Here is an 18,118-nt window from a genome sequence, read left to right on the forward strand (position 1 = left end):
GTGTTCTGGCTGTTTCCTTGAGCTTCCAACCACAGGACATTGTGACATTTCAATGGCATGTTTTATTGGGCTGCTTGCCACTGTGAGGGTCAGAAGACTTAGTTGCAAGTTGATTGTGTGAAGAGTTTCTTGACTTGATTAACGAGGTTTGGATGGCACGGTTTTGCAATGCGTTGGCATAGTGCTCCCCCCGATTTTCACTGGGGGCCCCAGATTGTTCCGTCCTGGTTTATCATGGATTATGTGTTCTGTCTTGGCCACGGACTGGAGCCTGCAGCTTTTGCTGTTACATGGTGTGTTAGCTCACAGAAGCAGGCAACCTCTTCTTCCTGTGTGTTTTCTTATTGTAGATGGTAAATTGTTTTTTTCATTTTGGAATTTTTATTTAGGTACAATTTCCAGACTGTAAGATTCATCCTTTCATAGTGTACAGTTCCTTTCAAAGCATACACTGCCTTGCGATGGGAAATTTTTATCTAGAGCACCTTACCATTTCACTCCCGCTTCTGTTGTCCTTCAGCAAAAAGACATCACAGCGCCTCTGGCTAACTGTCCAGGGGACTGAATCCACACAGACTGGCAGAGCTCCTGTTGGGAGGGTGAACACCCCGTACAGTCAGGAATAATGTAGCAAGGCAGCAGGGGGAGGTGGAGTAAGGCGCATGTGACTGCCTGGATAGGGGTGAGGGTTGGACCAGCAGTCTCCTATCTGACCATCTTATTGCCAGCACTGTTGGGTGACACAATGAGAACCTAAGAGTGGTTAGTGAATCCAATGTGTGCGTGTATCCTTAGCCTGGAACTTCTGCCTTGCCCATAACATCAAGTGTACAATGCCCTTGACTCACAAGAAATATCTTATCATTGGTGGTATAGAAAATCTTACCTATTTCTAGTACCTCTAGAAATTCTGATCTATTTTTAATACTTCTGCTAACAGGTCTCCTTCTCCATCGTGTCTCCTTTCCTCAGTAGGAGGCACACACTACCCTGAGTTTCAGAGTCGACCATTATCTTCTGTTGTTTCTACTATGCATATGTTTCTCTGAATTTTAAGCTTTCATGTGTGTCATAGTCACCCATGGCACTTGCTGTAACACAAATCACTAAACCCCAAGTCACACTTCATGGGTCACGTAAGTCTGCACTAAGGCCAAGAGTCTGCATTTTTAGCAGTCCTTTGGATCATGTTGATGCTGTTGGTCCCGGGAACACACTTTGAGGACAAGTTTCCTGGCTGTGGGCTATTTCACCGTAGTCCATTTATAAACAGAAATACATTTATATGCATTCTTCTCTGTGACTTGCTTTTTGTTTTTTAATCTCACAGTTTGCTTTTGGAATTGGCTTGTTGAGATGGGTTGTGATGGGTCATTCCTTTCACTATGAAATAGTATTCCATTTCTCATGAAATCTGCACTACCCTGTGAGAGTAAAGGAATAAAAGGGGGAAGCAATTTCCTTAAGGTTCCAACAAATGTGAGTCCACACCCACCCTGGACTCACTCGGCCCAGGGCGGTGTTGCTGGCCTTAGAAGGCTTCTGAGGTGCCACCTGTGTGAAGAGCCCGGGGCTCTTCAGGTGGTTGGGAGGCTCTAGCCAAAGGAAGGATGCAAAGGGATACCAGGGAAGATGACAGACTTGATGCAGATTGAACATACCCAAGTCAAACATCCAACTTCCAAAATATTTCAAAATCTGATTTTTTCTGAGTACTGATGTAATGCTACAACTGGAAAATTCCACGCTTAAGTGACAGATCATAGTCAAAATGCAGGTGCACTACAGCTGTCTCTGCCGTTACCCTCAGGCTATGTGTTTAAGGTACACGGGCAACGTAAATGAAGCCCAGGTTTAGGCACGGGTCCCATCCGCAAACTGTGTGTATGTGTGCAGATATTCCCAAATCTGAAACTCAAACCGTTCTATCCCCAAGTATTTGGGGCAAAGGACATTCAGTCTGCATTTTCTTAGAAATAGGGCAGGGTTCGTTTTTAAATAAATGAATTATATGGGCTGGAAGAGGCAATAAGAGTATGAAAGAAGCATGATTACTTCTCAAACTTTTTCAGCATTCACATGTGGTATATGTTTCTTCTATCTGCTTTAGAAAAGATGATGGTAAGAAACAGACTCTGGGCCACAAACTAATAGGAGGTAGAGTAAGATGTTAAACACTTGTCACAGATCAGCTGGTTTTTTCCTCTACTTCGCTGCCTCCCCAGGACTAAACCAAGTCTTCCCTCTGCTTGAATTTACTGTCCTAAGACATACTGCCCGGCTCTTGGAACCTTGAACACTGGTTTCGATTTAAGATTTCCTGAACTGCTGAGAGCAGCTCTCTCCTTTCCCAGGGAGCTATGAAGTCTGGGCATAAGGGAATGTGGCACGCTGACACACTGAGCTGTCTGCGGGGCTGGGGGGGTTGCAGTGGGGTGTCTGTGCCCGACAACTGACTCTACTGCCTTTTGCTTTTGTCCCTCAGGGGGTTCCCAAAGAAGGCCGGCAGGACAGCGAGGATAGCCTCTGATGAGGAGATCCAGGGCACAAAGGATGCTGTCATCCAAGACTTGGAACGCAAACTTCGCTTCAAGGAGGACCTCCTGAACAATGGGCAGCCGGTACTGAGAGCTCCGGGGCCTGGGCCGGGCTGGGAGCTGCCTGCACCAGAGGTCACTTTGCTCAACTCACTGAGACTAGGCTCTGAAGATTTGTCTGTAGAATCCTTGAGCCTCAACAGCCTTCTTAGTATGAGGACCTGAATGAAGGGAGGAGGGAGACAAAGAGATAGGTTTCCTTTTACCATGACCTTCCTTGCTTCCTCCTCCTCCTCAGTCTTGAGGTGATGTGATGAGTTGCAGGGACAGGAATATGGAAGGGCAGCTCCTGGAGCTGAGAGCATACACCTGTGCATGGTGCTGTGGACGTGTACAGACAGCACAGGATGCCATGTGGCCTGGCGCAGGCTGCGAGGCAGGGCGCCCACACACTCAGGGCAGGTCTGTATTTTCCCAGAGGCCAGGGGCTGCTATGCAGGTTACCAAAAGGAGAATTTGGATCCTACCATATGGTGCTGCTTCTACACAAAAATCCCCTTTGCTGGGGAAACTACTGCTGAAACCCAGCCAAGTGCTGGCGGAGTGTCGCTCGAAACTGATGCCGTCACCTGACAGCCCCCCAGCCTGAGCTCTCACTCCTCCTCTTCCCTGCTGTGTCTTCATTAAGTAAAATCATTTGAACTTTGAGATAATTTGTCCTTTGGCACTTGACTTATTTCACTTCCTGGTTTCATCTGGGACCAGAACCAGCAATTACTGGAAATTTTTCATTTATCCAACATATTTTCCTGATTAGAAAGATTCCAGAATTCTTATCAAAATTCTGAAATTTGGAAACAGCTGAAATCACTTCTGTGCTTTTTGTCCATTCTGCCTTGTTGTTCTTGTTTGTAAAATGTCCTTGAGGGGGCTGATGGTCTCTGAACATCCCCACCCTGGCACCATCATCCTAAGACACCCTAGAAACAAGAAGCACTACGACCTGCAGAACAAAAACATTGCTGTGACTTACAACCTAAGAATAACCTAGCAAAAACTGTGTGGGTCTTAACCTGAGCGCTGCTTGCTAGCCACATTTCATGGGGTAATTGGGAGGATTGTTTCAGGCAGCTGGCCATGCCTGTCCGTTTTCTTTCCTTCTTGATCAGTGGATTCTCCCTTGGGAGGCCTTCCTGTGTTTCTTAGTCCTATAACCTGCTTGGCTGCTCTGAAGCCTGCAGATGACACTGAATCACATGTCCTCTGTTTTTCATTATGTACGAGGACATGGCCCACATCTTCCATGTGGTGGCTGCCCCATTGCTTTATTCTGGCTTTACAGTGTGTGCTGGGTCAGTTGGCAGCCCTCAAGGTTAGTTCTCAGGGCCCTGGCTTTGCGACATGGCAGCTGCTACCTGTCACACTGACATCCTGTAGGAGAACCAGTTCCCAGCTGCGCCGCTTCCAATCCAGCTCCCTGTTCATGTGCTTGGGAAGCCAGCGGAAGATGACCCAACTGCCTGGGTCCCTTCCGCCCCCACGGGAGATCTGGATGGAGCTGAGGGCTCCTGAATTTGGCCCAGCCCAGCCACAGTCTTTGTGGCTGTTGGGCAGTGACCCCAGGGAAGGAAGGAGCGCCATCTCTGTCCATGTGCCTCTCCCTCCCTTCTACCTTCTCCTTTTTCTGTAACTCTTTCAAACGAATGCATACATCTTTAATAAAATTAGTTGGCATCTCCCAACACAGGATGCCAGTGGGATCAGAGGGGAGGTGACAGGCAGAACAACTTAAGCAAGGGAAAGACAATGCAGTGATCTGAGGCACATGGCAAGAAGCAAGGCAGCTCGTTCTGGTTTTGTAGTCTTTGGCCCAAGGCAACATGTAGTTGTGACTCCCCCCTCCCGCCCCCCTCTAATTTTGCGCGTTTTGTGACTTATTTTCTTAGAGGTTAACTTATGAGGAGAGGATGGCTCGGCGGCTGCTGGGTGCTGACAGTGCAACCGTCTTCCACGTTCAGGAGCCAGAAGAGGAAACTGCTAACCAGGTATGCTGTGGGTCTGGACTTCTTAGAACAAAGGACAGCAGCACCGTCCCCCTTCTCCATGCTCTGCAGGGACACCATTCTTGATCAGTTCTGTGGGACAGTGGAGGGCACGGTCACTGTAAAACTGTCATCAAACCAAGCTCAGAGGTGTGACTGAACACGTGCTTTGTACCAGACACCAGGCTGAGCGGCTGCCAGAATTATTTATTACTGATATTTGTGTTAACTTTTTAAAATCTTCTGATTGACTGGTTTATTCCCCTTTCGGATATGTGATTTTTCTATCCTGTGCTATAGTGAAAGTTTTGTGTGGAGACATTTTCATTGACACTGATGGAAGTAGCTAATGAGTAGATCCCACTATGTTGTTCATATGTACTCAGGAATATATAGTCATATTCTTAATATATAGTCAAATATATTAAGCCAAAACAGTCTGTGTACATAGAAGACCACATCTTTATCTGCCTCCACGTGTGGTTATAAATCACTAATCCACAGAATTCTCAAAACACTGTTTTGGTTCCCCTGCCACCACCATACACAAGTCAATTCCAGGATTTGGTGCCAGTGGCTCACTGATCTCCCCTGATTCTGGCTGGAGTTTCCACATGTAGTCTCAGGCTGCAAGGAAATGCAAAAGATGAGCTCCAAGGGTCCCCTATCCGCTGAGACATGGGCCTGCCTTCAAAATCAGATCGCTTTTCTACATGAAATCTTGCAACCCTCCAAGTTTCACTTTGGGGACGCTTCAAGTTGTGCTTCCTCCCCGTTACCTTTATTGTCAGCCTTCACTTCTGTTTTTCTGCCATTACAGGACATCGGGTCTCCTCACGCTTCTGTAGGGAGTCCTCTGGAAGGTCAAAAGGTCAAGCTTTCTGCCTTCTTCTCTCACTCATGTCCACTGTGTGTGCCTCCCAGCTTCCCTTTTCACCCGTGTGTCTGTCTGGACTGTCACGCGTGTATCAGAAGGGCAGTGACCAGGATCAGTTTGCATGTATACCAGAAGCACAACATTACTACCACATTATTTTTCTTGTGAATTCTCAACAAACAGGAATTTTACTTCTGTCATGAATGGGCAAGGTGAACTTCAAATCTCAAACAGCTTTCTAGTCTATGTTTCTAGAAAGATGTAGAAACTGGACAAAACAAAAACAACTTGTGGCATGCTTTTTGCAGTTTGGGTTTTTTCCATACCATTCTATTCCTCTCTTCTAATCAACAAACTGAGCTAAGAGTAGAGTAACTTCTTTAGCAGAAAAGCAGGTGAGAATAATCCCTTGCCTAATAGCAAACAAGAAATGTTTCCAAATGGGCTACCTTGCCCGCCAGGGATGTCCAAGTTTGTTTTGTCTTGCTTTTGTGTTCCTCTGCAGCCAACCTCATGACTAGCCTGTTAGCCCTAGTTTACTTTTACAGTGGATGGGTTGCCCATCTCTGCAGAGCTAAGGAGAGGGCCCCAGGAGAAACGGAGCTGTTACATGAGAAATAAGGTAGTGGCAACATGGCCATTGCTCATTTGATAAAATTCTGGACAACACCCAGCTTCCAGCCATATGTGCTGTGTGCCTGCACACTGGGGTCCTGCCTTGCACCAACTTTCTCCTGCAGTGGCCCAGCCAGTTTGAGTTTTACAAACAGTTTAGGAATACCTAGTCTTTGCTCTTTGTTTTTTTCATTTCCTCTATTCCCACCTCCCTACCCACCTAGTCTCTCCCCTGTATCTGCCAAGAAAGAAAAAAGAACAAAAGAAGTCATGTTCATTGGTTGGCTTTTTTCTGGTGTATATGTGGGTTTTTTTTTTTTAAGGTGGACCTGAAGACAATTTGAAATAATCATGTACGCTGGCTTCCAGATGTTTTTGTTGAGTTTTGCCTTGTATAAAGTTGAGCTAGACTTGGACCAAGTGGTTTTTAAGTTCTTTGATAAAAAATATACCCAGGTGCTTTACTGGAAAGGGGAAGGGAACTCTTGAGACAGACCATGGCCCCAGGGACTGCAGTGGCTGAAGTGAACTTGCTTTGTCTGATACAGGAATACAAAGTGTCCAGCTGTGAGCAGAGACTCATCAGTGAAATAGAGTACAGGCTAGAAAGGTCTCCTGTGGATGAATCGGGCGATGACATTCAACATGGAGATGCACCTGTGGAAAACGGAGTGGCCCCGTTCTTTGAGACGAAGCTGAAACACTTCAAGATCTTTGAGGGAATGCCGGTGACTTTCGTGTGCAGAGTGGCTGGAAACCCAAAGCCAAAGGTGAGCTGAAACACTGTGGTGGGTCCTGGTGCCTGGAGCGAAGGTGGTTTTGGTCCTCGGTTCTGCAGACTGGGCAGTCTTGGAGCTGGTGAAGGTGCCGTAGTGCTTCACTCCCAGCAGTTGGGCAGGATTGATCCACTCATGACAACAGAATCATGACTTTGTCTCCTCCCCAGGGTCCCAAGTGTCAACAATGCTGTCTTGGGGCAGCCGATGCATTCAGAAGGACATACCCAAAACATAGCAGACTGTATCTTGTTAAGGAAGAGTTTCGCTTTCAAAACTTGGGGTGCCCGCCTCCCCTATCCAGCATGCCGGTTTCCGGTTGCAGCTCCTCTGCTTCCAAACCAGCTTCATCCTAATGTGCTTGGGAGGCAGCAGGTGATGGCCCCAGTACTTGGGTTCCTGCCACCCATGTGGGAAACCCAGGTGGAGTTCCTGGATCCCGGCTTCCCTGGCCTAAGCAGTTGGGAGCATTTGAAAAATGAACCTTAAGATAGAAAAAAAAAAAAAACCCTTCTATTTTAAAATATACATTTTATTACAAAGTTACAGAGAAAGTTGAAGAGACGGGGAGATCTTTCTTCTGTTGGTTGACTCTCCAAATGACCACGATGGACAGAACTGGACCAGGCCCAAAGTCAGGAGCCTGGAGCTCCATCTGGGTGTCTGACATGGGTGCAGGGACCCAAGCACTTGAGCCATCTTTTACTTTTTCTAGACCAATAGCAGAAAACTGTATTGGAGGTAGAGGAGCCAGGGGCAGCACTGGCTGAAGCCCACCACTGGGAATCCCAGGTGTCAGTACCCCTTCCACCTGCTCTCACAGCTCACAGCTGGCCTGAAGGCCCCCGAGGCCATACATGACACCAGGGGGGCAGGGTGAAGCATCCAGGCTGGCCTCACGCTGGCTAGATCAGGGGCTTATTGCTTGATGGGGGCAGTGACGGGGACAGAGGTCTTGTCCCAAAGATAAAAATCATTGACCTCTCTTACATTCCTACTTTTCCATCTCTTCTCCCCACCTCCCTCCTGCCCCCAGACTCAGCCAGTCTTTTTCTTTCTGTCGCTATCTCACTTTCCACTAGACAAACCAACCTTTGAAAAATACAGCGTGTGCAGCATGAGGCTGAGACACAAATGAGCTTTCTCAACACCCAGGACGTAAAATGTGTGAAGTTCAGGATTTCCTTTAGGGGCATTAGAAAAAATAAAGACTGGTGGAGTATAAAGGATGGGAGGCAGGAGGAAGGGAGGGGGACGGGCCTTAGCAACATCCATTGAATAACTGAGCTAATCACTCATCTATGTCATTTACTAATTGTGGTTACTCCCAAAGGAAAAATGGCTCAACTGAGCTCTGTGAATGCACTAACTCCCCCAAGTGCAGAGGATTCTATACCATGTGAAGTAATGCAGGGAAGCCATGGTTATGCAAACTTTAATGTAGTTGTTGTTGTTGACTGTCTACTTCAGGCACAGGCACAGCTCTGGTGCCCAGTTCCTTCTCTCTCTCTTTTAAAGACAGACTGATTTGATATCAGAGTTATGGGGAGAGATGGAGAGATATATACATACATACAGAGATCATTTCTGCCGTTTCACTCCCCAGATGGCAACATCAGTCAGGACTGGGCCAGGCCAAAGTCAGGAGCCAAGAGCTTCATTGAGGGTCTCCCACGTGGGTAGTAGCACGACCCAAACACTTGGGCCATCCTCCACAGTCCTTACCAAGGAGCTGGATAGGAAGTGGAGCAGCCAGGACTTGAGTTGGCCTCCATAGGGGATGCCAGCGTTGCAGTGGCAGCCTCACCCACTGTGCCATGTTGCCAGTCCCCAAGACTTCAACTCTGTGATTTGTAAAATTGTGCCTTTCTATGTTGGCAGGCAGAGGTCGGGGAGGGGAAACTGCTTTAGAAAGAGGAAGCCTAGGATCCGGTGCAGAAGCCTAATGGCTAAAGTCCTTGCCTTGCATGTGCTGGGATCCCATATGGGTGCTGGTGCATGTTCCAGCTGCCTGCTTGTGGCCTGGAAAAGCAGTTGAGGATGGCCCAAAGCCTTGGGACCCTATACCCACGTAATAAACCCAGAAAAAGCTCCGGGTTCCTGGCTTCAGATCGGCTCAGCTCCGGCCATTGTGGCCACTTGGAGAGTGAACCAATGGATGGAGGATATTCCTTTCTGTCTTTCTTCCTCTCTGTAGATCTGACTTTCCAATAAAAATAAATCTTTACAAAAAAAAAAAAAGAGTAAGTTGAACTTCTGACAGTGTGGAGTACACAGACGCTGAGCAGGGGAGCACAGCAGCCCCTGAGTCACTTATCCGAGCTGTACGGATTGTGCTAAAATGGAAGCAAAACCAAACATCAAATCTGTGGGAAGCCTGATTTGCTTTTAAGCATCCAGAGATTGAAGTTACTGTACATTTAGAACTAACTGGAAGGTATAAGCTAGAAAAGTTACAGTGCACAGTTTGATAAATTACACATCTATTAGATGTTGCTAGCCTTTTCCTGTATTAAAAATAAAGGTTTCACAAAGATTATTCAGATTCCTTCTCTCCCTCCCTTCTTCTGTCTCTCCCACCTGCCTTCCCTTTCTTTCCCTCCCATTCTTCCCTCTTCTTCCTCTTACCTTCTCTCCCTGGCTCCCTCCTTCCCTTTCTTTCAAAAAAGTAAATGTTTTTTATAGAGTAAAGGAGAAGAGAGTTTGTCTTCCCTGACCTTAAGTCTGGAGAGGCGATGCAGAGATTAGTATAGCATGTCGGTGATGGCAGGTGGGGCTGTGGGCACTGAGGTGCCTTCTGCTGGGCCCACCTGCCGACTGGGCAGTTCACATCCTCCATCAGACATGGCAACTGGGGGCGGCATTCAGGGGAGGGGCCAGGAGCTGCATGGCATGATTCCAGTCCCAGCTGGGCTTCTGTGTCCAGCTTCCTGCCGAAGCCTACCCTGCTTGGCAGCAGGTGGTAGCTCAAGTAGCTGGCCCCTGCCACCACACAGGAGACCCGTTCCTGGTACAACCTCCAATGAGAGCATTTGAGGGATGAGCCAATGCATGGGAGCCCCCACTCTCTGCCCTTCTCAAATAAATATATTGTGAAAAATGACCAGATCAGTGTTGTGGCGTAGCTGGTTAAGTCGCTACCTGTGACATGGCAGCCCATGTGAGTGCTGGTTCGAGTCCCAACTGCTGCTCTTCCAGTCCAACTCTCTGCTAGTGACCTGGGAAAGCAGTTGAGGATGGCCTGTGTGCTTGGACCCCTACATCCACTCCTGGCCCCTGGCTTTGGCCTAGTCCACTCATGGATGATCTCTCTCTATCTCCCTTCTTCCGTCTCCCTACTCCCTGCCTTGTAACTGCCTTTCACATAAATACATAAATCTTTTTTTAAAAATAAGAACAGAATGGTCATAAACCAATCTTATTTAAAGATGAGGGAAGCAAGGATTTTTAAAAGAGGTAAAATTTTCTAATCAATATTAAGATTTTAATTTTTCCATCTCCATCAATTCAAGTTAGGTATCTTAAAACTGTGCCTCCAGCACTTTGGTGTTTTCTTGAGTATAATTTACTTTTACTTTATTTTCACTGGAGTTTTCTGTCAGTCCCAGTTCCCTCTTGGGCTTTTCAGCCTTTTCATCACATGCCTCTTGGCCCAGCGGCAATGCAGTAGACTTCCACCCTCCCCAGCCCTGCCCTGTGGCCGTCCTCCCTGGCACCCACCTGCATTGGGTGAACACATCTCAGCAGAGTGGTGCAAGTTCAAGGTCTGCTTTGTTCTCTCATACAGCCTTTTCACCTGGATTTGACAAGTAATACATTGAAGTTGCCCCTCTGCTGGAAAGAAGACAGAGGCCAAACAGGAAAATACCTCAGCAACATGATCACTGCCAAAATGCAGCAGAAACCCCTCCGTTCCATCATACATGAAATTCATCAGTGAAATGAATGCATAAATTAAATTGCATAAAGAAGTTCAGTATTTTAAAAAACACAAGCATGATATAGATTCTTATTTTTTATCTCCATTTTTTTAAGGATCTATAATTTTTAACTGAATCTGGATTGGATTTGTTACCAGGTTTTTGTGGGTTATTATTATTATTACTATTTTTGCTCAGAAATCAATATTCTGTTCAAGTGTTCCTTCATTCAGTTAAATGTTTGAAGATGGAAGCTCAGCTCTGCAGCCCGCACACTAGATACTGAGCAGTCCTCCAGGCAGGGAGAGAACATGCCACCGCCGCTCGCTTACCAGCTGTAATCCTTCTTTGCCACCCCCCAGATTTATTGGTTTAAAGATGGGAAGCAGATCTCGCCCAAGAGCGATCACTACATCATTCAGAGAGACCTCGACGGGACCTGCTCTCTGCACACCACGGCCTCCACCCTAGACGACGACGGAAATTACACAATCATGGCTGCCAACCCGCAGGTGTGGAGAGGGCGCGGGGTCTGGGCCAAGCGCTGTAAGTGCTGGGTCTCGTGGGAGCGTGTGAGTGGCCAGGGGAACAGCTCGATGGAAACCCGAGGGGCCGCTGCTGTGTGTATGAAGCTGTATTCCATCCCAGTTTCTGGGGATAGAAAGTTTGTTTCTCGTGTGAATTCACTCAGTGCAGCAAGTGGTCCACGGTAGTGATCCAGGGCAGAGGTTCGTTCCCTCATGGGTACTCTGAAATAGTCACTGTGTGAAAGAGTGGCATGGGAAGCTACAGCAGGAAAATTCAAAAAAGTGAAGCTATTTAAAAAGGACACACACCGCCACAGAACGAGGGAGTGTGTAAGTCCGGAGGGATTACTGTGTTTACGTTGCCTGTGGAGAGCATTCGGATTTGTTTCCTGCCACCCCCCCCCAAAAAAAAGGCGCTTTTTTTGTATTGGCTTGAGATTTAGGTTTAAAGGGTCAACCACCTTTCTGAATTTATTAGGCAGTTGCTGGGTTTCCCATTCTCAGGATAAGTCTGCAAATTTTTCTTGATGCAGTGTTTCATTTTAGGGCATTCTGCAGGATCTGTGGGACACAGATGGGGCAGAAGTGACTCTGTACTAGATGAGCTCAATGCATGATAGTCATTTTAATTTTATGAAGCCTGAAGATAATACCTTTTATCTTTCAAAAGCAAAACGGAAGCTAAAATCTACAATTTTATTGTATAGTCATGCTTTTAAGAGGACTTGTTAAAGTCTCTTCTGTGTTTGCATCTGTTTCATTATTTCTCTCAATCAAAAACTGAAGCGACATTAGGAAATGATGAAATCATTTTGACCACACCTACAGGCTAACTTTGAAATGGCTCTGTGGGGTTTGTCTGGTTTTTTGGTCCATTGTCATGGGAGGCCACTTTCTTGCAGCCACACCAGCGTTAGAAGGAAACTCAAGTGTTGCAGCCAGGGAGGCGGTGAGAACCAGCCCAGCACACACTGCCCTGGCAGTGCCTCTGCTGGCAGCTTGAACTTTTTAATCCATAGGCACTTGGGCATCACCCTGCATTTGAATGCCTGTGGCATTCATGCTTTTGCTGCCCTTGAGGCAACAAAGGTGGGACTTACCTTGTTTTACTTACTGTATGTTCACCATGCCTCTTTGACCACTAACATGTTTTAACTTCCTGTTTTCTGCCTGTTAACCAAATAATAGAAAACTCAAGAAAAAAAAATGCAGGGTTTTTTTTTCATGCTGTTCAGTTCCTTATTCCTCCTTTCTGCCAGAGGGGCTGGGATGTATCATGAGGAAGGAATCATCACCATTCCTTAAGCACTTGCAGGACTGGCATCCTGTTAGGAATAGCGAGGCATTTTTCCCAACACGTTGTAAATTGGTATAAGCCATCTTGTAGGACAAAAGAATGGAAATGCAAAGCTGCAATTATAAGTCTGGCTTTAATCATCTTCAAATTACACTAATGTATTTGTACATGTGGAAAAGTTCTAAGGGAAGGACCAGGCGATTGCTGCCTATGACGCAGTGCAGAGTTCAAGGTGGCAGAGCAGTCTTGACCTGCAAGTGTCTTGGACCAGACTCTTGGCAAACTAGGATGAAGTCAGGAGATGAAGGAAGACTGCTGGGGACAAATCTTGGATGGTTCGTGTTCTATCACATAAATAGATCAGTTCCAAGGTATCCATGAAATAAGCAAATGTCGTCCTACCCCCCTCTCCTCCCCAGCCCCTGTAAAAACTATCTTTGTGAATATAGAAAAGGAGGAAGGGAGAGAAATCTACAGCAAGTAATGACACCAGACAGGTCAAGACTGAAGGGCAGTGGTGAAGAAACTAAAGTCTTAGGGCTGGGTGGCCAGACCACATGGTTAGGAGGGGAAGTGGGCTGTAGCATCAGGGAAATCTCCCATGGAGCTTCTGTGGCCTGTGAGTTCTTCAACAAGTCACTTAGCCCTTGACTGCCTGATGACTGGGACTGCAGATGCAAACAGTCCACATTTCAGCCTGGCATTCAGTGTGCTTCTCCAGCACACACTGGCTGCTGTTTGTCATGCAGATACCTGTGACCCCACGTGATAGCCCCCATGCTTGGCGGACACCTGAGGAGCCATGCTGTTGCTCTGTGGTCCTCTGGCTCTTCCTTCTCACTACCCCCTCCACCCACAGCTGTGGGAATGGGTGGAGACTGGCCCATGGCCGCAGCACAGCGCAGCTAACACCAGCCACACATGGGGCTGGGAAGTCACGTTTGCACCCACAGGGTCGAGAGAAGGTCCCAAGAGAGTGGGCACTGCCTCAGCACATGCCCCAGGCCGTCCTTCCACATCCCCACCTGAGCCCCGTGCTGGACACTGGGTCTCTGCAGCCAGTCCTTCCATCTGTAGACCCCTACCCTGCCATGTCTTCAACAGAGGGTCTTAGGAATGTCCTTTGTCAGGGGCTCAAAAGAGTCCAAAAGTCACAGTAACCTTCAATCCCAGCTATGGCTGGCTGTGGAGCTTAGTTTGATACACCTAGTATTTCCAGTGAGAGCTGGGGCTGAGAGTCCAGGCTTCTACCTGCATAGTGGAAAACAGGTAGAAGGAAGGGGAGAAGCTCATCACGGGTCTGGGGAAGTTCTGAAAGTAGACACTTGGGCTTTAGACTGAGCATGCGGGTGTGTGTATCGCATTGAAATGGCTGCGAGAGCATTTTTAATATTTATGACATTTGAGAGTTATTGCTGGCCCAAGTCATCGAGCATGTCATCTGGGCGATTTTAATTCCAAGTATAGAACTGCTCATTCCCTCCTGGAGTCTTCAGGAGTGGTTAAATCCCAAAAGGCCAAATATAGGTTTTGTATGTCAGGGTCTAGAATGTGAAAATGGACTTCACTGCTCATTAGCAAAACAATGTGGTATTTGAAACCATGAAAAGTGGCGGATTGTTTTTCTAACATTTGGTGTGAAATATTGTCTGTAGTATGAATGTCATGATAAAAATTGTACAACATAGCCCGAACTCCACCTTTATAATGTTAATGTATACAGGTGGAGTATCCCATAGCTAAAATACTTGGGACCGTACTTGTTTCAGATTTCATAGTAGTTTGTTTGCAGAAATATCTGCATATAACTTTACCTGGTTGAGCACCCCTAATCTAAGTATCCTGAATAAAAGTGACCACAAATGTAACATTTCCTGGGCACTGTGTCAGCACAGTTTTGAATTTCTGAATTAAGGATGCTCAACTGTATTTAGATGTTTTGTTATTCTTGCCACATGTGAACTAAGGCATGACTTAGAAGAGGCATGTCCTAAATAGGCACTGAGAAAAACTTTCCGAAATTCAAAACCAAATCTCCCAAGATGCATATTCATCCCAAGAGCGAGAAGTCCGCTTGTCACACACTGGAGCTGACTGTGCTTCCTGGATGTCCCTGCATGACCTGCCGTTCTTTCATATTTAAAATCCATGTGGGTTTGAAGGGAGACAGCTGCATGGATTTTTCTTGTAATACCACTGTAGCCTATATGATGTGAAATGACCAAGGGAAAGAGACAAAGGCTGGGGTGGAAAACCCAGTGCAGTAATGGAACACAGACCGCAGGACTTCCTGAGCAGTGGAAAACAGTTACCAAAAGCAGCCAAGAGAAGGATGGGAAACAGGGGAGGAGAAAACCCTAAGGTCCAGCAGAGTATTTTCCAAAATGTGGTCTTTTTCCACCTGCGCTGACCTTCCGGGAGTTGGGAGCAGGCTGGATGTGGTTGACGACATCCAAGTTCCACCAAGGCTGGAACACAGTGCTCTCCGCATCCGCCAAATTGCACGTCACCTGCAGCAAGTGCAGCTGGAGCAATTCAGGAGAGACGGAGTCCAGCCCAGAATGCAGCACGGGGTGAGGGATGGCACAGGCCTGCAGCAAACCTAATGCCAAACTGAGCTGTCAACCTGCTTTGCTTTAGATGCTAATCCTATCTGTAAGACACGACTGGATCTAAACACGCATGTTTTACTCTCTCTTGTTGTGTTGCTAAGTTACTAGTGTTGCACTTAGAGTTTGGAACGGCTGTTGTGCAGTTTGATGTCTGCTCAAACAACATTATGTATACATGTGGCAAGCATTTATAAAGACCTGTGTGCCACAAGTTACATTTCATAATCTGTACAAGCTGCACATCTTAGGATCACTTGAAGAATTCAGCTTATTTTTTCTGTAAGCTTTAAATTTAACTCTGGGTTTTTTTTGGCACAGGGAAGTACCAGACTGATCAGGTTTGGTTTCAGCCTCATTCTATGGATTCCTGGCTGACTGCGAGATTAACTTTCCGCACTCATTTCCATTGTTGTTTCATGTGTCATTCATGAAGCAGGCAGGAATGAGAAAAACAATGAAAGCAAAGGCCACCACGGTGCTGCTAGTTACGATTGCTGGGGTTAACTGGTGTCTTACGGTGATGAGATTATTTAGCGTGAATTGAATGCGATCTTCCTTATAAATAAGAGGTTCCAATTTAAAAGCCTGAACTTTGCCGTTCTGTACCTTGGTGGCTTCATGTCAGGTTGCTAAATTCTTTTTAGTCTTTTTCAGATCTAATGTCAAAATTTTATAGGAATTTTTCATGTGGCTGTTCTCTAAATGTACCTGGCCATGCTAAGCCTATGCCTCCTCTCTTCATGTTCAGAAGCAAAGGCTTGTGTACATGTGAAAAGAGCAAACGAGAACAAATCCTTTTTGAAGGCCAATGAACTATTCCAGGGCAACACTTGCGTGTGTGGTTTAAGCAGTAGCAGGGAAAACAGCATAGAGACATGACATCCCTGCGGAGCCAAATGCCCAACTGTGTACCCTACTTCATGGCTGTTGGGGGGGGGCAGCTTATCCTAAGTGCAGGCATAATAATAAGGCTCTTTTAAGCAAGTCACAGCTAGATTTTCCACAGCAAGTCTAGTGCTAGAGAGGTGAAATGAAAATAATGGTTATAGGGTTCCACGAGAACAGCAGTCAAACATGGGTCAGTCGGTCCTGAGGGGATATAATGGTTAGATTTCAAGCTGGTTTGGGGCCTGTTCTGTTTGCTGAGAGCTCAGTGTGAGGGAATGTTTGGCATGTGTTCCAAGCTTCTGGCCCAGTTACTCAAGGTGAGAAGTAACGTCCTACTTCTGCGCCTCCTTCATGGTGTTCTCAACACTGTGCCCAGAGGAGCCACATCTCTGGTGACATGAGATGGGTGACGCTGGGCCCCTCATGAATGCCTTTCCGTGTGGCAATGATGAAGGCTCCTGGTCCCGTCCACTCCTGTGGGGCTGTCAGGCTTCAGGACTAGATCTGGGTCCTTCATTGAATCCTGCTGTGAGGCCTTTTGTCTCTGCACAAACACGTTCCACCCAGCCCCAGCCCTGCCTCGCCCACCCTCAGCTGGAATACAGATTTCAACACATGTGGACCCTTCTGCTTCTGCTACTTCTCAGCATTGGCAGCCAACGTGGAAGGACAGTGAGAGCCAGTGGTAGAATTCCAAGTGTAGGCTGCTCTCCCCTAAGCTACACTCCACGAGGGTGACTCATTCAGGAGAAACCTGCTCCTCATATTTGCTTGCCTGCTGTTACTTTTTGGTCCACATCAGAATTTTGAAATGTATCTGTTCATTCTTCAGGAAAGGGAAGGAGGAAAGTAAAGGAGAAAATCCTCTATCCTGGTACTCTGCTAGTTCTACAGAAAAGCGAAACAGGGAGCTGAAACAAAAGGCAGTAACAATGTGTGGTCCTCTGATCTCCTCGTTGTGCCCTACAATGACGGCTCTCAACTGTCACCTGGCAAACTTAAGCACGCACAGACAGTTTCCTGCAGAGGCACTAATCACAGGCCCCACACATTACAGATAGCTCACTGCTTCAATCTCCAGTACACTGACTTCAGGAAGGCATGGTGCCACATGATCCTGATGCTCCCCGCACCGTCCCATGCTCTTGTCGTACCCGTTGCTTGTCTCATCCTGCTGACATCTTCCTTGCTGTGTGACTGTGTGTCCCATCATGAAACAAGCACCAAAGCAATCTGCCAGAAAAAGCATCTATCCTGGTATCAGGAGTGGAAACAACCTGAATGGCAACGGACTAGTCCCCAGAAAAAATACCACAGTCCTGCCCTATTTCACAGCTCAACTTGTGATGTCAGGAAGATCTTTGTGGATAAAGTCCACTGCAGGGCTCTCATGTTAAATCCTGTTGTGGGTATAACAGGAAAGCGTAAGGACCTGAACTGGGCCGGGGTCATGGCTAATGGCACACTGGCTGGCTAGGAAATAGTAACCTGTTGGAGAATGCCCAATAGACAAGACTCTGCTCGGTGGGTAATAGTTTTACCTAAGTCAATAACCCCTCTTTCTGGTGTCTCCGCAGGGCCGCATCAGCTGCACCGGCCGGCTGATGGTCCAGGCAGTCAACCAAAGAGGTCGCAGTCCTCGCTCCCCCTCAGGCCATCCTCATGTCAGAAGGTATTGTAGAGGCTGTTACTGTGCTTTTATCATTATCTAACTGTTTATTACTATTAGAATCATAGCGTAACCATAGAAGCCAGCCCAAGGAGAAGTTGGAATGGGAGTACAAATTTGGTTTGGCTCCTCAATAATTATGCTACTATGCCATTCACAAAGAGAAAGGGAAAGGAAACAGACATTTGCCAGGGTGTGCTTAAGCCTGAGGTACATCAGCATGAATACATTACCTAGGGCACGTTTTCCATACGGAGAAATCCAGATGCAGCTACTGCCGACGGTGGCACATATGCACAGAAATATTTGCCAGAAGGATTCCAAGCTTGAAACCATGCTTCTCTAAGCATGTGAGCTG

At 46.9% G+C, this 18,118-nt stretch overlaps 1 protein-coding gene across 2 annotated transcripts in view; it reads left to right on the forward strand.

Moving 5' to 3' along the window:
• Positions 1-18,118, forward strand: part of PALLD (palladin, cytoskeletal associated protein) — a 390,044-nt gene that overhangs the window by 360,354 nt on the left and 11,572 nt on the right. The window contains exons 11-16 of one of the 2 annotated variants that reach the window (XM_040965793.1): positions 2,486-2,621; positions 4,484-4,582; positions 5,400-5,450; positions 6,620-6,841; positions 11,130-11,279; positions 17,669-17,763. In XM_040965793.1, the coding sequence (XP_040821727.1) occupies positions 2,486-2,621; positions 4,484-4,582; positions 5,400-5,450; positions 6,620-6,841; positions 11,130-11,279; positions 17,669-17,763 (753 nt within the window). The remainder of the gene's footprint in view (positions 1-2,485; positions 2,622-4,483; positions 4,583-5,399; positions 5,451-6,619; positions 6,842-11,129; positions 11,280-17,668; positions 17,764-18,118) is intronic. The other variant, XM_040965794.1, reaches the window with a different exon arrangement.

The sequence above is a fragment of the Ochotona curzoniae genome, unplaced genomic scaffold (assembly GCF_017591425.1).
Source record: "Ochotona curzoniae isolate NIBS_2020 unplaced genomic scaffold, NIBS_Ocur_1.0 scaffold_4505, whole genome shotgun sequence".
Classification (NCBI taxonomy): domain Eukaryota; kingdom Metazoa; phylum Chordata; class Mammalia; order Lagomorpha; family Ochotonidae; genus Ochotona; species Ochotona curzoniae.